Consider the following 14,320-nt stretch of genomic DNA (forward strand, 5'->3'; position numbering starts at 1 on the left):
CTTAAAAGAGAGCAAGTTCAACAGCATGCTTTCCACTGAGCAAGTCATGTTTAACCTTGCTGCCATCTAGGGGAATTTAGCAAAACCTTCACATTTTGCAAATTTAAAATCATGCACTCTGTGGGTTCTGATATTGAGGACTAAACTACTGGTCTTCAACTGGTAGGTTAGGACCCACTATTGATTTGCAGCCTCATTTAAGGCAGGTCACAGCAGCAGCGCTAGAACCATACAAATATGGTAAAAAATATATACATATTTGGTCTAAAGGTGGGGCTCAACTCTGAAAAGTTGAAGACGATTTGGCTGAATGACACAAAGCACCACGAGAGCTGCAAACTGGAACAAAGGAGCAGCACTATGTGCATAAAATATAATATATTTGATATGACAGGAACTTACACTTCTCTGCCACAGTATCGCTACTCGAATCCTGTTAAGAATTCATGACTTTTGGCTAAACAATTCACCAACTTAAATGTGTCATAATTTTGTATTATCATGATATTATGCTAGTCTCAGGTAGCAGTTGGGTAACCAAGTTCATTTAAGCAGAAAGAGTATACATATATTGGCCCAAGGTACTTTGGGATTAATCCAATTACAATAATTTCTTAAAAGTGAATTTTTTTATAGTATTATGTATCATGCTCTAAAAGCATAATAACAGATATGCTAAACCATCAGGAACATTGCAGAAGCAACATCAAAATAGTTTACACTTTACCCCATAAATATTTTAGAATTAAATACATTTTTACAAATTGGATAAACTTCTGACTATTGTTTAATACGCAAATCTGACTGTAGTCTGCGTTCCACATTCATTAGACTATTCAAATACTATACAAGTAGTCTAAACAAATGTTACAACATACCTCATTCATGAGGGGTCTTCAGATTGCCTAGCTCCATTATAGAGTGATTCAGATGTAAAATTAAAATACCAATTAAAATCAGTTATCTTAGACTGAGGAAGTTTTAAAACCGTGCTTTCTAAGCGGTTTGATTCAAAGAGCTGTTTATTTTAATAATGAGAATAATCAGTTTAGAAGCCTCATACAACACTGAATTAACCTATTCCTCTGTTATCTTTACCAATCTGGACCATATCAAGGTCAATCAGTTCTATGAAGTATTGACTGTATCCATTTTTAACGTGTTTCTGCACATTAATAGACAACATTTTCAGTATAAATACTAAAGTAGATGTTTCCATATATTTCCAATTGATCTGTTGTAGCATTAGATAAAAGTTAAATGAAGTCCAGTCCAGAAAGTTTTGACAGTTCCCATTTGTTTCTCCAACTTTCAGTTCAGATGCCAATAATCCCCTTGATCTATATTCATCTTAATACATTGCATATGTACCAGCCACACTCATTTCTTCTTCTTTCCTTTACCTTTTTTACTTCCCTCTCCTTGCTGTAGGCTTTGGTCACTGCTTCCCATTTTCTGTGTCCTTGTTTTTAGTTTAGGAATTGTTTCTGCTGCATATAGCATCACTGCCTTACCTAAAAGGGGGGGGACGGGACGACAGAGGTAAAGGAAAAATGAGAGAAGACGCAACGAAAAAGCCCCTCCATTCTCCACCACCGCTGCTGCATTTACAAGGTAACTGGAAGTTACACAGGAAACCACCCAAAACTAGTCACCTGAAGCAGAAATGGGGAGCATTTTTCAGCCCAAGGGTCACAACCCCTCATAACTAACCTTCTGGGGGCTGTAATGGCAAGAGTGGGCACAGCCAAAGAAAACATGGGTGGGTTGCACACACATTCCTTCGCTACAATAAAAAAGAAGAACCCATCTCAAGTAACATGGTTCGGTTTGGCTGTGAAAGAGCCCTCTGTGAATGGAAGGGGCCCTTCCATTCACAAAGAAAACTGGGATCCTGCTGGAGTAAGGTAGCAGAACAGTAACTTAAGGTATGTCTACTGCATTTAGACTTATGCTTACAGAAGTATTTGAAAATGATCAAGGGCTCTAGCTGGCCCAAGACATTTTGGCACCTGAGGCAAACCACAAAATAGCTTTCCCCTCTCTGCCAGGGAAGAAGGGTTGAGGGAAGTTCTATATCAGGAACAAGGGGGCAGGGAATAAATATCTACATCGGGAACTGTTGCCCCTGGCGATCCTGCTGTCTGAGGCGACTGCCTCACATTGTTTCATGGGTCTACCATTTGCATTGATAGAATTTTTTTTTTAATACTGTGCAGATGAAAATACACTAAGCCTAAATCAAGTCAGAGAGATGGGGAAGGGGCCTCTTGTACTGAAAGGTGCTGGTAGTTGAGTATATGTATAGTTTTTACTAGGAAAACAGTGCTCCCTAGGGAGCAGAGGGTGGTCTCATATGGCTATAAGATTGCAGTCCTACCTCTAGCAGCCCCTTTTTGTAAGGAAGGTTTTTGAAGGACTCCCCACCCCTACATGTACACACACACCTTCTGGGTACCTAAACTTAGGTGTCTTTAGTTCAAAAATTATAATTTAAGAAAGCTAATCTCACTCACGTGTTGGAAACTGAGGCTGACATAGTTTGCCATCTTCTGTCTTTAGCTGAATGCGCACTCTTCCTCTATACTGTGCATCACGGTTCCACTCCCTGGGATACATTTTGTTTTTCTAGCATTTGAGGAAAAGGTTACCATTTTATAACCAGGCTTACTTAAAAATACATGCATACTATGACTGCAATATGAAGTCCACTTACTACTAAGACCCACACTAAACTCTGAGTAAAGATGCTCAAGACTGAACAATTAGTTTGCACAAGTTTTTCACACATTATTTTCGTAAACACAAGTTCCATAAGGTAGGCCATTATTCCCATAGCTCATAGCTTACTCTTAAGGTGCTTTCCAATCTAAGCACCTCTGATTACCATTAAAAACATGAACACTTTTTTGTAGTACACATATTTTTACTCTTTGTAAAAACAAGCAACTAGTAAATACAAAAAAAACATAAATAAAACTAAAGTGGACAGACATGTATACCTGTGGTATATTTTCCAATTACATTGAGAACTAAACATTATTATTACCTCCAAAAGCACATTAAGTCCAACTGCTGCACATACATCTTGAATTTCTGTAGATGTTGGATTTTCAACTGCCTAGAAGAGTCAGACATTTTTAGTTACTATCAGGTGCAGCTAAAATGGTTGATTACTCCAAGTAATAAAGCTTTTCTTGTGTATAAACTTTAAAAAATGCTCAATGAAGAGTTCAGTAAGTATTACTTTGCACCAACATGAGATATTAAAGTACTGTGGCAAGAACCAAATGTTCTGAGCTGGTGAAACACAACTATTAAGAATACAGGGTGGGGTGGGGCTGACATAGCCCTTTCAGTCTCTGGTAAATAAATTTTAAAAATGTCAAATCAAATACCTTTATTGGCATCACAATATAAAGTGTTTCAAATCACTAGGATAATTAAAAGGAAAAGGGTGAAGCTGTCAAGTGTTATAGGGTCACACTGTGGTGGTGTGCACTTAGATGTTCTGCTACACCCAGGCTATTTCCCAAAGGGATGGAAACCCTTTCGGGTAAAATTGTAGCTAAAAAGGAAGCTACCAGAGCAGTGGTATCTTTGCCCTGATCTGCTAGGAGGAACCTCATTTGATTTCTTCTCAGAGTTGTGGGCCGGAGAAGCAACATTTTACTCAGCATCAGTTGGCGAGGTCTGCTATGTAAAGGGCAATCTAAGAGAATGTGGTCCATTGAATCTGGTACTTCTTTGTTGCAGACACACAAACAGGCTTGATATGGAGTATGTGAGAATCTGCTGAGGGGAAAGCATTTAATCTCGCGAGCATAAAGGCTCTTCGATAGGAAGGGAGTAGTAAATCCTTTAGGTATTTGTATATATTTAAAAATGTACACAATCATTAATTCCCTCCTCCACCTTTCTACAAATTATTTTTATGCATGGTATGTATATAACTAATTTAATACATAAACAGCTCAGGCTGTATACCGGAAGGGTGAAAGCTGGGTATAATTGCTCCAATATATAAAAAGGGTATATAACTAAATTTATAATTTCTTTGCCAACCAGTTTTATTAATGTTACCAATTCTTTTACCCAACATTATTACTGCTGTATTATGTTTTTAGGTTGAACACCCCCATATTGTATATCCAATGAAAGTGTGTTTTACACATATTTAAATAAATAAATGTAACCCGCTCCTCCCCAATCCATAATTACTTTATCAAGTGGTATTCTTCTTCCTTCTGCTATTGTCTTCTTGTTATTTATATAGGCAGGATATATGCAGATGAACCTATACCAAGAGAAAAGCAACACAAGTTGAAAGCTGCTGGTGTATGTTTAGAATATTTAGTGCTGTACCCCACTCCAAGACTCAGCATGAGACTCAACTTTAAAGTTCCTGCCTTGAGCCAACTAAAGTGGAGTTACAGCTGCCAGACAATGGCATGATCAACTTTTTAAAGAAAATACACTTTCCCCTTCACTTTGATTGCAAATATGAGGCATGGAGCTAAAGGCTTTGGCTACCACCCCCAAAGGCTGCAATAGTTAACTAATCAATTGAGTAAGAATAAAATTAAATCAACTAAAAATGCATCTCTTGTTTAACCAGGCAGTAGACACATTATATTCGATACAGCAAATAATCAGATATCCAAATGTTAGCCTTATTAGCAAAACAGCACCATCCACATACAAGAAGGTGGTATTGGCAAGATTAGAGGAACCTAAATTATTAATTCATTAATTTATTAATTTAATTTGTATACCGCCTTATCCCTGCAGGTCTCAGGTGGTTCACAGGACAAAAAGTTTACAGAAGTATTTAAAAAATGGGGAAACCTCAAACCAACCTATTTAGGATTGAGCTTGCTCAATGGCAACTGCAGTGTACCCTGAAAATAAGGGAGTGTGGATGGAACAGAGAATGCTAGACATGGGCCAGGTGGACACTCTGAACAAGAACTGTACTGCAACAATATATACCATGTATTCCACTTATATTGTTTTAAGTGCCCATAAAACTTGCCAGTGTGAGCCATCATCTTAAAGGGGCCCATCTCTAACACAAGTTGAATACATCCTTAAGTGAACTGCAGCAAATTAACAGCATTATAACCATAGAAATACATGTCTTATAATGATAATAATAAGAAGAAGAAGAAGAAGAAGAGGAGGAGGAGGAGGAGGAGGAAGGGGGGGGAAGGATCTCCATATGCATATGAAGAAGAAGAAGTGGAAAGGATCTCCAAGAAGAAGAAGAAGAAGAGGAGGGAAGGATCTCCATATGCATATGAAGAAAAAGAAGTGGGAAGGATCTCCATATGCATGTTTGTGTTAAAGCCAGGACGTAGTTCTGCAAAAGGTCTAAGAGGATGCTTACTTCCACGTATACCATTCAAGAAAGTACGGCTCTTGATTCCGAAACATTATTTTGCTTCCCCAATTACAAAAAGTGCATTAATTAATGCACGAAAACCCTTATGGTCTAATACCGTGGTTCCCAGCGTGGGGCACACGCCCACAGGTGAACAATTTGATTTTTAAGGGGGGGCAATTCGAGAATGAGTTATCAACAAGTGAATGGCCTTTTAGGCTTCCTCCACGTGAATAGGAGTTCACTTTTTGAATAATAAGAATTTTATGTCACGGGGGCGGGAGGGGAAAGGAAGGCATCACGATTTTAGAGATGCTTAGGTGGGGCACGGCCAAAAAAAGAGGTTGGGAACCAGGTCGCTCGGCTTATCAGCAGACAGTTATCCTGCGGTTCTAATTACTTATAAATACGCTTTTTTATCCAAGGGCTGCCACAGCCGTCGAGCACCAGGCGCGGCGACACCGCCAGGAGAATAGCGGCCACTTATAATAACCACCTTCCCCCCTCGGGGTCCCTAACCCACAGCCGGCAGAAATGGCGGGGAGCCGCCACAGAAAGAACCACAAGCACCGCGGACTTATCGTTACCGAGACTTATCGTTGGGCAAAGAGGGCGCAGCCCAAGCCATTGTGTCCGCGCCGCCGGCAGACCGGGCCGGGCCTTCAAAGCACAGCTCAGCGGAAGTTTGGCCGAGCCGCAATGGGAGACGGGAAACAGGGGGATGGAAGAGACAGGACCGGACGTCCCGCCCTCACCACCGCTAACGTTGCCCTTCGCTAATGGATCACGGGACTATCATTCAAAAGCAAAGTAAGCTAGAGAGAAAGAGAGAGAGAGAGCGTCCCGGCTTTGGGGACGAACCAATGGGAGGCCAGTGGTTCTAAGTATCGCGAGAATTGTAGAGGGAAAAGGTTACCGCCTCGCGAGAATTGAAGTTGCACCGTAGACTTAAGAAAATTAGCATCTCGCCACCGCTTCCTCTATTTTTTTCCCCCTCGGTGGGCGGGAGTGGGAAACAAAGCGGACCAATCAGAATGTTAGCGTAGCGGCGGGTGGCTAGATAGAAGCACAGTATAGAAGTCAAGATAGTTGCAAGCAGCGTAGTGCCGCCATATGCCCCGCTGAATTGAATGGGGCTTACTCTGGGGGAGGTGGGCATAGGCGGGGCCGAGGGGACGCAGGGAGCGGCAGCTGCCCCCCCTCCCCCCACCAAAAAATCAAGTAAATCAATACAAAATACTTATCTGAGGTTCTGCACACACACGCACACCCCCCCACATAAATCCTGGCTACGCCCATGTAAGTGGGCATAGAAATGCCGCAGCCTAAGAGTGGGGGGCGCTGCCACTCGGGGATCTTATATGAGGCGCAAAACCACGAGGTCTTGGGAGGAGAAGCCGCGGGCTGCACCGAAATCTCTCTTTTATTATTAAAATAAAATTATTGAATAGAGAGGCTCGGGAAGGGAAGGTGACAGAGAGAACCTCCCTCGGAGCGAGGGCTGCATCCAGACACAAGAAACTCTGCGGGGAGAGGATGGGCGAGGGCGGCAGGTTTCAAGTCTGCTTTCCGAAAGGTTTTCCCATCACCAAGAGTGCCAAGTAGAATAAGATTTTTTTGGGGGGGGGGAGGCAGGTAAGCCCCGCCCTACATAATCGATAACAAGACGCAGCACATGCACACTATTTGAATGACAATGCCCATCAACTGGGGGGGGGGAGCAGCCCCCTCAAATATTTTTTTTTGGGGGGGGACGAAGGGACCTCATCCCCTAGGAGTTGGCTTCTATGCCCATCATCTATTCTACGCTGTTTTAAATCGTTTTTATTTATTTTTTAAATGGATAAATTGCAGGGTGGGTTGGATGGCGCACAACACGTTTCAGCATCACCGCGAGTTACTTTCAAGAGAAGTCAGGGTTTTGGTTTTTGTTTTAAAGATAGGGCCACAAAAAGAACCTTTTGCCACCACGGTATTGTAGGGAGGGGGGTTCTACAGGAGTAGTTAGTAATATAAGGTTAATTAATTTGGGACACCATAAAAAAATTGGCATCACAGATTCAGAGGATTGGGGGGGGGTGTGTGTGTGTGAACACATTTCCGGCAGCCAAAACTTATTGGTGTGATGTGGGCTAGCTACCCCTTTTCTATGGCTTGTAATAAAACACTCTTGGCTGAGGGAACTATTTCTTATAATCTTTGCATGTTCTCTAGGGGTTGTGTCTGGGATCCTCCCAGAACAGATTGGAGCGTGGGATAGGAGAGGAAGTTTCATTGCACAGGTGGAACCTCTTGCACTAATAGGACAACATCGCTGGATACAAGCCTAGTTTTCCAAGGGTAGGTGCCACTGCAGGGTGGTTGGCATTAGAAAAGGATGGTTCTGTTGGTTAGTAAGGTGGGGGATAAGCAGTATTGCAGAGCATCAGATATAGCATCATTCCCATCTGTTCCAAAGTGACTTATGAACTTGGTTGGTTTGGTTAGCATTTGACTGGCAATCAAGGCCATTTTTCTTTTTTTTTAAATGCTGTTTATTGTCCAGAATGTGCATGGGAATGTGTATTCTGGAGACATTTCGTGGCTTATTGCATCAATCCTATTTATCCATGTATAGCTTCTGAATTTGATTGGTTTAAACAGGCACCAGGCAAAAACATTACTCTTCTCCCAGGCCTTTGGCTAATCAACCAACCTTTTGCCTTTTAAACTGTGTGTAGGCAGGTATTATTGTTTTGTTTGTTACTATGCTATGTATTTTTCTGTTTTTGTATTATAAATCACCTTGTGATCCTTGGATGAAGGGTGGTATAATAAATAAATAGATAGATAGGAAGTTGGTGTTCCAGGCCATTCCATTCCAGATGGCACAAATGGGTAAATTTGATGGTTTCAGGTCTAAAATATTGTTCACAAGTGTTTAACACATTCCACTCTTTTTGGGTGTAAGTTTTATTTATAAAAGGGGCCTCTCTGGCCTGTTTTACAACATGCCATAAAATAATATCTAATGGAAAACTTTTGCAGATGAGCTCTTTAGTGCTCTTACAGTGTCATCCTATGTATTTTTTACTCAGTCATAAATCTAATCTGTTCAATGGAACTTTGTCTCGAGTAACTGTGCATATGATTTCAGCCTCAAGGATCTCCCCCAGGGAACCAAGCAGACCTAATTTGCATTCATAGCAAGGCTTCATGTATGAATTTCACTTCTCTGCCCGTGCTTTATGTCAATGCAGCAATAGTGTCTTTGTCATCAAATATTAATAGAACTACTACAAAGGAATGTCACTAGACACACCTGCGTAAACTGTAATTGCTGCTTAAGATGCTAACAGATAATGCTGACACTGGGGAAACGTGGGATACGCCCCACTGTTTCATGCTGCTGCAATCTGCTTTGGCTTTGGTTCTATATAAAGGTTCAGCTATGCTGAGAATGTAACATTAACATTTGGCTGTATGTTACAGTTGTCAGTCAGGCCAATTGTCAGTGAAACCTTAGATAAAATTACATTTTTAAAAATACATGTCAGGGCAGGATACAGAACATCAAAGGCTGCATTTAAAGCTTACATAAACAGAGAAGATACATCAGTTTGCTTTAAAATTCCAAATGCATTTCCCAGCAGAGACTGCATATACTTGACTCTCTGCTCTGCGTTGCAATGCAGTTTTTGCAAATACTTAGACCTCAAACTCTGTTAAATATAAAGAGTCTTGTTACACCCTTAAGACTCGGCACATTTATAGCATAGGTTTTTTGTAGACCATGCTATAATAAATGTGCTAGCCTTTAAAGGTGCTACAAGACTCAATATTAACTGTGTTTTCCCGGTCAGCTGGAAGTTTTATTGCAATATTTTCTTAAATCTGAGTGCTGTCTTTACAGATGTTTTATTATATGCAGTTATTCAACATGCACAAAATATTACAATTCATGTAAGAAGAAGAAAACACAAATTTTATTTCCCTGGCTACAATCCAAAACCACAGAAGGGTCACCCTTTCTCCTTTCTTTATGCCTTCCCATACGTATTTCCCTGGCATGGTTCTCATTTACGACTCTCTATAATATCCAGTCAGTCATTTAGAGCAATGCCTGTTGTGCCTTTGCACACCATCCAAGCTATTCTTTTAAATTCAATAGTAAAAAATAAATAAATTCCACCTTTCGCATTGATTTTGTCAGAACGAAGATTTTTCCAAGTAAATTTACACAGCCACCTTATTTCTGAAAGCTATTCTTTTACAGATGCGTGTTTACTTTTCCAGTTACATAGGGCTGAATTTTTGCAGCAGGGAGATCGTTATACCCATGTAGGCTTCCCAGATGATTAGATCCCGATAATACAGTACATTCGTACCTTGGAAGTCGAACGGAATCTGTTCCGGAAGTCCGTTCGACTTCCGAAACGTTTGGAAACCAAAGCACGGAACCCATGCTGGATGTTCAGGTTACAAAAGAATGCTAGAAAACTGAAACACTCACTTCTGGGTTTTGATCGTTAGGGAGCCAATTTGTTTGGGAGCCAAGGTCTTTGAGATCCAAGGTACAACTGTACAGCAGTCTCCCTGCTGCAAAAGTTCAGCAGTGCACATTAGTCATTAAGGAGCCACAGGCCATATTAGTCCTGCTTCTCATTCTCCTTGAATGCTTATACCTGACTGAATGTGGCCTTGAACTGTGATGACAGTACCTCTTGCTTACCTGATGGAGATGTGGAGAGGGGTGTAGTATCTTCTGCAAGGCTATAATGTAGCCCACTGTACAAAAGTAGCTCTCATCTGTTGTGCCATTCACTTTTTCTCTGGGCCTGCCAACTGCTGCCATGCAGAACCTAGAAAGTCGCTCATGAGAGAATCCAAGCCTCTGGCTGAAAAAGGCTTCCCACCCCTGTCAGGATCCTCTGGGACCCCCCTGGGGTGTATCAGCAACTCCCCCCAGAGCAGAAATATATTTCACTTTTGCAGCTGAAATCTCTAGATCAAAGTCCCCACCTGCTACTTTTATGAATACATTTTCTACTTACTGCCCTCTAGTTTCTTCAATGCTTTCATTCCAGTATACTTTGTTACATACTCATTTATTGATACTTGATTGTGCTCTGCCTTTGTTGACTTGTTTATACAGTGCCATAGATGCACATGGTACATGTTACTCTAAACATGTGGGGAGGAAACAACCAGAAAGAGTGTAGGTATTGTGTGGCCTGAGCAACGCTGAGAGGTGAATAGCCATGGATGCGACAAAATTATGGAGAGAGGCAGGAAGACTGAAGCGCGACAATAGTAATCAAGTCAGGAAAAGACTAAGATATGAATTAACATTTTGACTGAGGAGACAAGACAGGAACTTCTGGTCCTGTGTGACTGCATATCATTGTTACATACACTTATGCTGGAGACTCACCAAGATGTACAACACATTTTAAAATGCAAGGGAAGATTTAATTTTCAGGGGAAATGCAAAAGGCTGATAAGCCATGCAAATAGCAGATCTATCAAGTGTAGTTTTCCAAATATTCTGCTCCTTTTAAGGCGACCTGGATTCAAGCAGTATAATCCCTGTCCAATAACATGTTAATGTTTTGATATCCAAATAGAAACACATTAACTGTGCCCTGCAAGTCTCAACAGGCAATTACTGCTCCAGCTGTGTACATTGATGATCATACCGCTGCCTGCATACAGCCAGGGCAAATCCCAAGAGTCACCCAACCTCCTCATTCATTAATCATTAAATGGAGCAACAGCACTGGTAAGGAATGAAATCAGCAATTAGTTTAGGTTTGGAAACGTAACTGATTTTAAATACAATTGTATCAAGAAAATGTACAATTGATCCAAATGAACTGGCTCAAGGTAACTGTGTGGATCTTAAAGTAATTCGAGTGTGCTGCACAAGTCATATTTCTCTAACCATTTAACTGGCAAATTTACAACCATGTTCCATCTTTAGTAAGCTGTTATCGTGTTTCAATTCTTTATCATTGCACACACATGCTGATTTAGTTGTAGTTGTGCTTTCAAAAAGGTTTAGAAATGAGAATGCTTAAGCAAGTGAGGCACATGCCAAATTCTTTAGATGGGGATAGTTGTGCTCAACCGAAACTGATCTGAATTAAAATTGAGATTCTTTATCAAATCTAATCTGGAATGTATCATGTAACAGCAAGCATTAATTTAAAATACTTGCATGTTTTACTATGATGCATCGTAGAGCTGCTTACCATAACAACATCTCCCTGTACTTGTTCTTTTAAATGTGTTTAAAACTCAACAGTGTTCCAAAATCTGGCCATGTCTTTGCCCAGGCAGATGCATTATGTGACCCATAAGAGCAGCAAAATAACTGTACAATGGTGATGGGATAAAATCAGGCCAAATCTTTATTGACGGCAGCAGGCAGGACAAAGGTTGGTATGGCACTGGGTCCCAGGATCAGTTCAGCATTCCATAAGCCCATGTTGATAGAATGGATCCACTGGGTTTGGACCACTTCAAATCTGTATGATGGGAGTCAGCCAATGTTGAACCTTGCTGTGGTGTAAGCCAAGCAAACGAGGTCTCACTGTGGGACCAGGGTGCAGATTCCAACCAGGCAGATATCGAACCCTCGCTTGGGTTTGCTGTGGTCAATCCTCCCCTCAGGTCCCTTATAGGGGTGCCCACTATACTATATTGATCCTGACCAATGCAATTTCTGCCCTCATACAATGTTCTACTGCCTAACAAAGGAAAGCCATATTTCACTGTGGGAAAGACTAAAAAATCCCCAACCAAGTGCCAATCAGGTTGAGAGAAAAAAACATTTCCGGCCCTATCAACTGGCAACCCAAAATTGCTCAATCCGAGGGCAAGCGGGCGGGAAGCTCTCAAAGCAAAATGAGCTCCAGGGAAAGCAGCCTTATCTAGGCTTTCCCCTCCCCCTGCAGAAAGGGCTCATGGGACAGCTTTTTCCCATGAGCCCATCACACAGATAAGATACTGGGCAAGACCTTGCCCAGTATTTTGCTGCAATCTATGGGCCACAGAGCCACCAGGCGAAGGCGTCCCGTGCTTATTCGTCAACACAGCAGGGCTTATCATATACATGTTTGACAGAGTCTGAGGTATACATCTAGCAAAGTTCCTTGCTACTGCAGAACCGTATCAGACCACTTTCACATTACAGTCGTACCTTGGCTTTCAAACAGCTTAGTTCTCAAACGTTTTGCCTCCCAAACGCCGCAAACCTGGAGGTGAGTGATCCAGTTTGCAAACTATTTTTGGAAGCCGAACACCCAACGGCTTCCAATTGGTTGCATGAGCTTCCTGCAGCCAATCAGAAGCCGTGCTTTGGTTTCCGAACATTTTGGAAGTCAAACAGACTTCTGGAACAGATTCCATTCAACTTTTGAGGTATGACTGTACAAGCCTTCAGCCATTTTCCAGGCAACTCTGTATCCTAGAATTCTCAAAACACAAATAGGGAAAAGTAACATGGGAAGTAGCCCTTAACAAGCAGAGAATAGTATACTCCATGTACAGACAGACTATATATTTTAGGTTAAGCTTTCTGAAAACAATCTGTTGTAAGAAGAATGGGTGTGCAAGGCTCTGCTCTCTAGTTTTCCCAACACATACAAACACCCATCAAGAGTATTGGAAAGCGCTGAATTGCCTAAGGAGGTCATTATCATTCATTCATCTGGCAGGAATGGCTAAGAGAAGCTTGTAACACGGATCAGTTAACAGATGGGGCAGGAAGGGATTATGCAGACAGAGTGGTGGCACCTCCCAACAAAAAGCAGATCAGTCCTGAAAAATACAGCTGAGTCTTTAGTTGATTCCAAACAGAACTACATTTGTATGTGCACAGACGGCATATTTCTTGATTGGAGGAAAAGCTATGAGAGCTCCAGAACCTCGAGATATTAAAAAAACCTCAACGCTACATTAAATTAATAACTAATTTTTTATCTTTTGGAAGGGAATGATGTAATAGTGGCAATTGTTTGGATTTCCCTGCAGGTTAAGGATTTGAAGACCACTCTTGGTTCGCAAACTTAATCCGTTGGTTCACAAACCAAGATGCGGCTTCCGATTGGCTGCAGGAGGTTCCTGCAGTCAAGCAGAAGTTGTGTCGGACATTCGGCTTCCGAAAAAGTTCGCAAACCGGAACACTTACTTCTGGGTGTGCGGCGTATGGGAGCCAAAACGTACGAGTACCAAGGCGTTCAAAAACCAAGGTACCACTGTAGGCACAACAAACCTGAGCATACTGGGAACTCGCAACCTCATCCTGACATTAGAATTCAAAATAGTGGGGAGGGAGTGTACAGAGTGTGGGTCATAGGGAAAGGATGTTCCTTGGACTGCGGAATCTCAGAAAAGGGTAAGTGGGGTGGAATGTGTTTGAGATATGTTAAATGAATCCAGCTTTCTGGTAGTGGACTTAAATTCAGTGTGAATGTTTACTGCAAAGGTCATCAGGCTTTAAATATAAATGCTGCACATCAGCTATAGTTGATGCCTAATATTAATACTGAAATTGTAGGGTTTGTTTTTTAAATTTCAAACATTGAGACATTATCTTGGGATTCCCAGTGGTCTGTGAACCATGACCTCAATGGTGTTTCTGTAAAGATACATTTAAAAACCATACAGCACCTAGCACCTACAAAGCAAAAATAAGTGGTCTGCAAAGACCCTCAGCAATTTTCTAGTCCATGGGGGGAAAGTATGGAAACCACTGATCTAGCCTAAATATTAGACTGCCACAGATTTCAATGGAAGAAATACACACATGCTTAAATCTCTCCCACTGAATTCTGCCTAGATTGTAGTTATTACCATTTCCAGCAACAGAGCCTGGGAAGGCTGTAGCTGAATGATAGAACACCTACCTTACAGAAAGCTCACAGGTTCAATCTCCTGGTAAGGTTGGGAATG

The 14,320-nt window shown here is 41.5% G+C and overlaps 1 protein-coding gene and 1 long non-coding RNA gene across 2 annotated transcripts in view; both read right to left on the bottom strand.

Annotated features, from left to right (window-relative positions):
- LOC307226845 overlaps positions 1-14,320 on the bottom strand; it is a 137,456-nt gene that overhangs the window by 4,027 nt on the left and 119,109 nt on the right. The gene's annotated exons all lie outside the window — the stretch shown is intronic.
- Positions 360-6,103, bottom strand: SRP19 (signal recognition particle 19). Its single transcript, XM_079995908.1, has 5 exons — positions 5,971-6,103; positions 4,222-4,297; positions 3,050-3,121; positions 2,517-2,628; positions 360-1,514 (listed from the first exon to the last, which is right to left on the bottom strand). Exons 1-5 carry the CDS (start codon positions 6,009-6,011, stop codon positions 1,381-1,383), a joined length of 435 nt encoding a protein of 144 aa, XP_079852034.1. The 5' UTR covers positions 6,012-6,103; the 3' UTR covers positions 360-1,380.

The sequence above is a fragment of the Podarcis cretensis genome (assembly GCF_951804945.1).
Source record: "Podarcis cretensis genome assembly, chromosome: 11".
In the NCBI taxonomy this organism is placed as follows: domain Eukaryota; kingdom Metazoa; phylum Chordata; class Lepidosauria; order Squamata; family Lacertidae; genus Podarcis; species Podarcis cretensis.